Raw genomic sequence first — 2,041 nt, 5'->3', positions numbered from 1 at the left:
AAGTCTGGATGTCTTGTACAGAGCACATTCAGGGCTTTCCAGAGATACCAAATGATTGGATGTTTCACCATCACCACTCCCTCTCCTTGGTTTTTAAAAATGGCTGACATTAATTTAGTAAAATACTAAATTCACAAAGCTTTTTATTTCTGGTTCTCAGGAGGATATAGCCTATTTAACTCAGACTATTTAAATATTGTGATCAGTTTTATTAAATTAACACCCTGTTAAAAATGACGTTGCTTCTCAAGGGAGCTGAAAGTCTTAAGTTAATGTTGCGACATCTCACACAACACGAGAGGGCGGGGCTACAGGTATTCACGAACTTCAGCTATTGGCTGCTTCGAATCACGTGTGTTGTTGTCAAGATGGCGTCTCCGAATGGAGGTAAATTTTAATTCCTCTTTTCCCTGGGAACGTTAGTTGTCGTATTAGTGCAACGGACCGATTAACCCTTATAAACTATTATACTAGTCAACATATCCTCTTAAATAATTTACGAATTCAGTTTCAAAAAAGTATTTTTTCCCCTCGAAATAGCGTCATAAAATTGTTTGGAGTCGGTCATTAGCAAGCTACGTGTCAAGCGACATCAGTTACTATATTAAATATTATACGAATGTATTGATGGAGCGGTTATGAGGAAAAGGTTACTTTTTGTATCTTGCTTCTATTTTTAAATGTGTATTTTTGTTTATTTTTAACAAGCATTGCTATCAATGCAGCTAGCTCAGCTGGATCACAACAATACAAACATAACATAACCTCCCCCTCTAATGTGACTTGTCATAACATTACTTGTATGCTCAATATTATGTCCTGCATAACCTGGGGATTATTGCTCCGAAAGTCACAGCATTTAAAGTCATCCACATTATAATTGCACTTACATCTGTGGTCTAATTGTAAGTAATGCTTGATTTAAAAAAATAAATTATTGCTGATCTAATTAATGAACCAGTGTTGTAATAAAGAGCATATATCATTTGTTATTTATTTATATAGGTGAGGACTTTGAATCCTCTCTGCTAAGTTTTGAAAAACTTGACCGAGCTTCACCTGACCTGTGGCCGGAGCAGTGTAAGTTTGAGTGTCTAATATTTTTGATTTTAACTAAAACAGTATTTTATAGGATGTAACATTCACAGATGTTTCCACATATGACCCAAAGTTACATTTGTTGAAAAACAAACGTTTTTAAACATTTTTATTTTGGCCTGTCATGTGTTTTTCTAATGTACCTTTGAATGTTGTTTTGAAAGTCCCATGTACTTCTTTAACATTTTAACAGTGCCGGGTGTCTCTGAATTTGCTGCATCCTTCAAAAATGTGAGCTAAGAATCAGAATTATAAATTTTAAATAAATTATTTAGAAAGTTTTGCATTCAGACACGAAATTGAGACTTCTGTTTGTTGTTCCAGCCTATCACAAATTCTCCGCCCAAGTGGATGGCTGAACTGGAGTCAGAAGATATTGAAATGTTGAAAGGTCTGTTGCCTTTTTCATAAAACCAAAACAAATTATATTAAGCATAATTTTAGCATTTTTATGTCATGGACCTATCTGACAGATGCTCAGTTCAATTAAAGAGCTTAATATGGTTTGATAAATTGCAACATTAATTTAAAAAAGCTGTGGTGTTTTTTGTATGGTATGGTCATTTTTTAAATTAAGTTATTTGTAGTGGCACTACAAATATTGATGATCTTATGTTTGTTGTTATTGTGTGTTGTTGTTTTTAATTAGAATTAGGAAGTTTGACCACAGCAAATCTGATGGAGAAGGTGAAGGGACTGCAGAATCTGGCTTATCAGTTGGGTTTGGAGGAATGTTAGTAATCTTAGTTTCTTGGAAACATTTAGTCCATCTGTGCAGTGTTTAAGAAGTGGTTTGAAGACTTTGTAAAGCCTCCACTAGATGGCGATATCAGCAAAGAAGAAAAAAAGATAGAGGTTCTTTAAATCATATAAATTATTATAAATAATCTAGCACCTAAATCCATTTGAAACATACCAGAAAAATGACTTCATTTTATATATA

The 2,041-nt window shown here is 33.7% G+C and overlaps 1 protein-coding gene across 1 annotated transcript in view; it reads left to right on the top strand.

Moving 5' to 3' along the window:
* Positions 1-317: 317 nt before the first annotated feature.
* LOC107674068 (protein lin-52 homolog) overlaps positions 318-2,041 on the top strand; it is a 10,635-nt gene continuing 8,911 nt past the window's right edge. Inside the window, exons 1-5 of the mRNA XM_016467927.1 lie at positions 318-387; positions 1,006-1,080; positions 1,292-1,329; positions 1,423-1,489; positions 1,748-1,831. Of these exons, the coding sequence (XP_016323413.1) occupies positions 369-387; positions 1,006-1,080; positions 1,292-1,329; positions 1,423-1,489; positions 1,748-1,831 (283 nt within the window). The 5' untranslated portion in view covers positions 318-368. The remainder of the gene's footprint in view (positions 388-1,005; positions 1,081-1,291; positions 1,330-1,422; positions 1,490-1,747; positions 1,832-2,041) is intronic.

The sequence above is a fragment of the Sinocyclocheilus anshuiensis genome, unplaced genomic scaffold (genome assembly GCF_001515605.1).
Source record: "Sinocyclocheilus anshuiensis isolate Anshui unplaced genomic scaffold, SAMN03320099.WGS_v1.1 scaffold544, whole genome shotgun sequence".
In the NCBI taxonomy this organism is placed as follows: domain Eukaryota; kingdom Metazoa; phylum Chordata; class Actinopteri; order Cypriniformes; family Cyprinidae; genus Sinocyclocheilus; species Sinocyclocheilus anshuiensis.
Note: the sequence above shows the minus strand (reverse complement) of the source record. Positions and strands in the feature narration are given on the sequence as shown.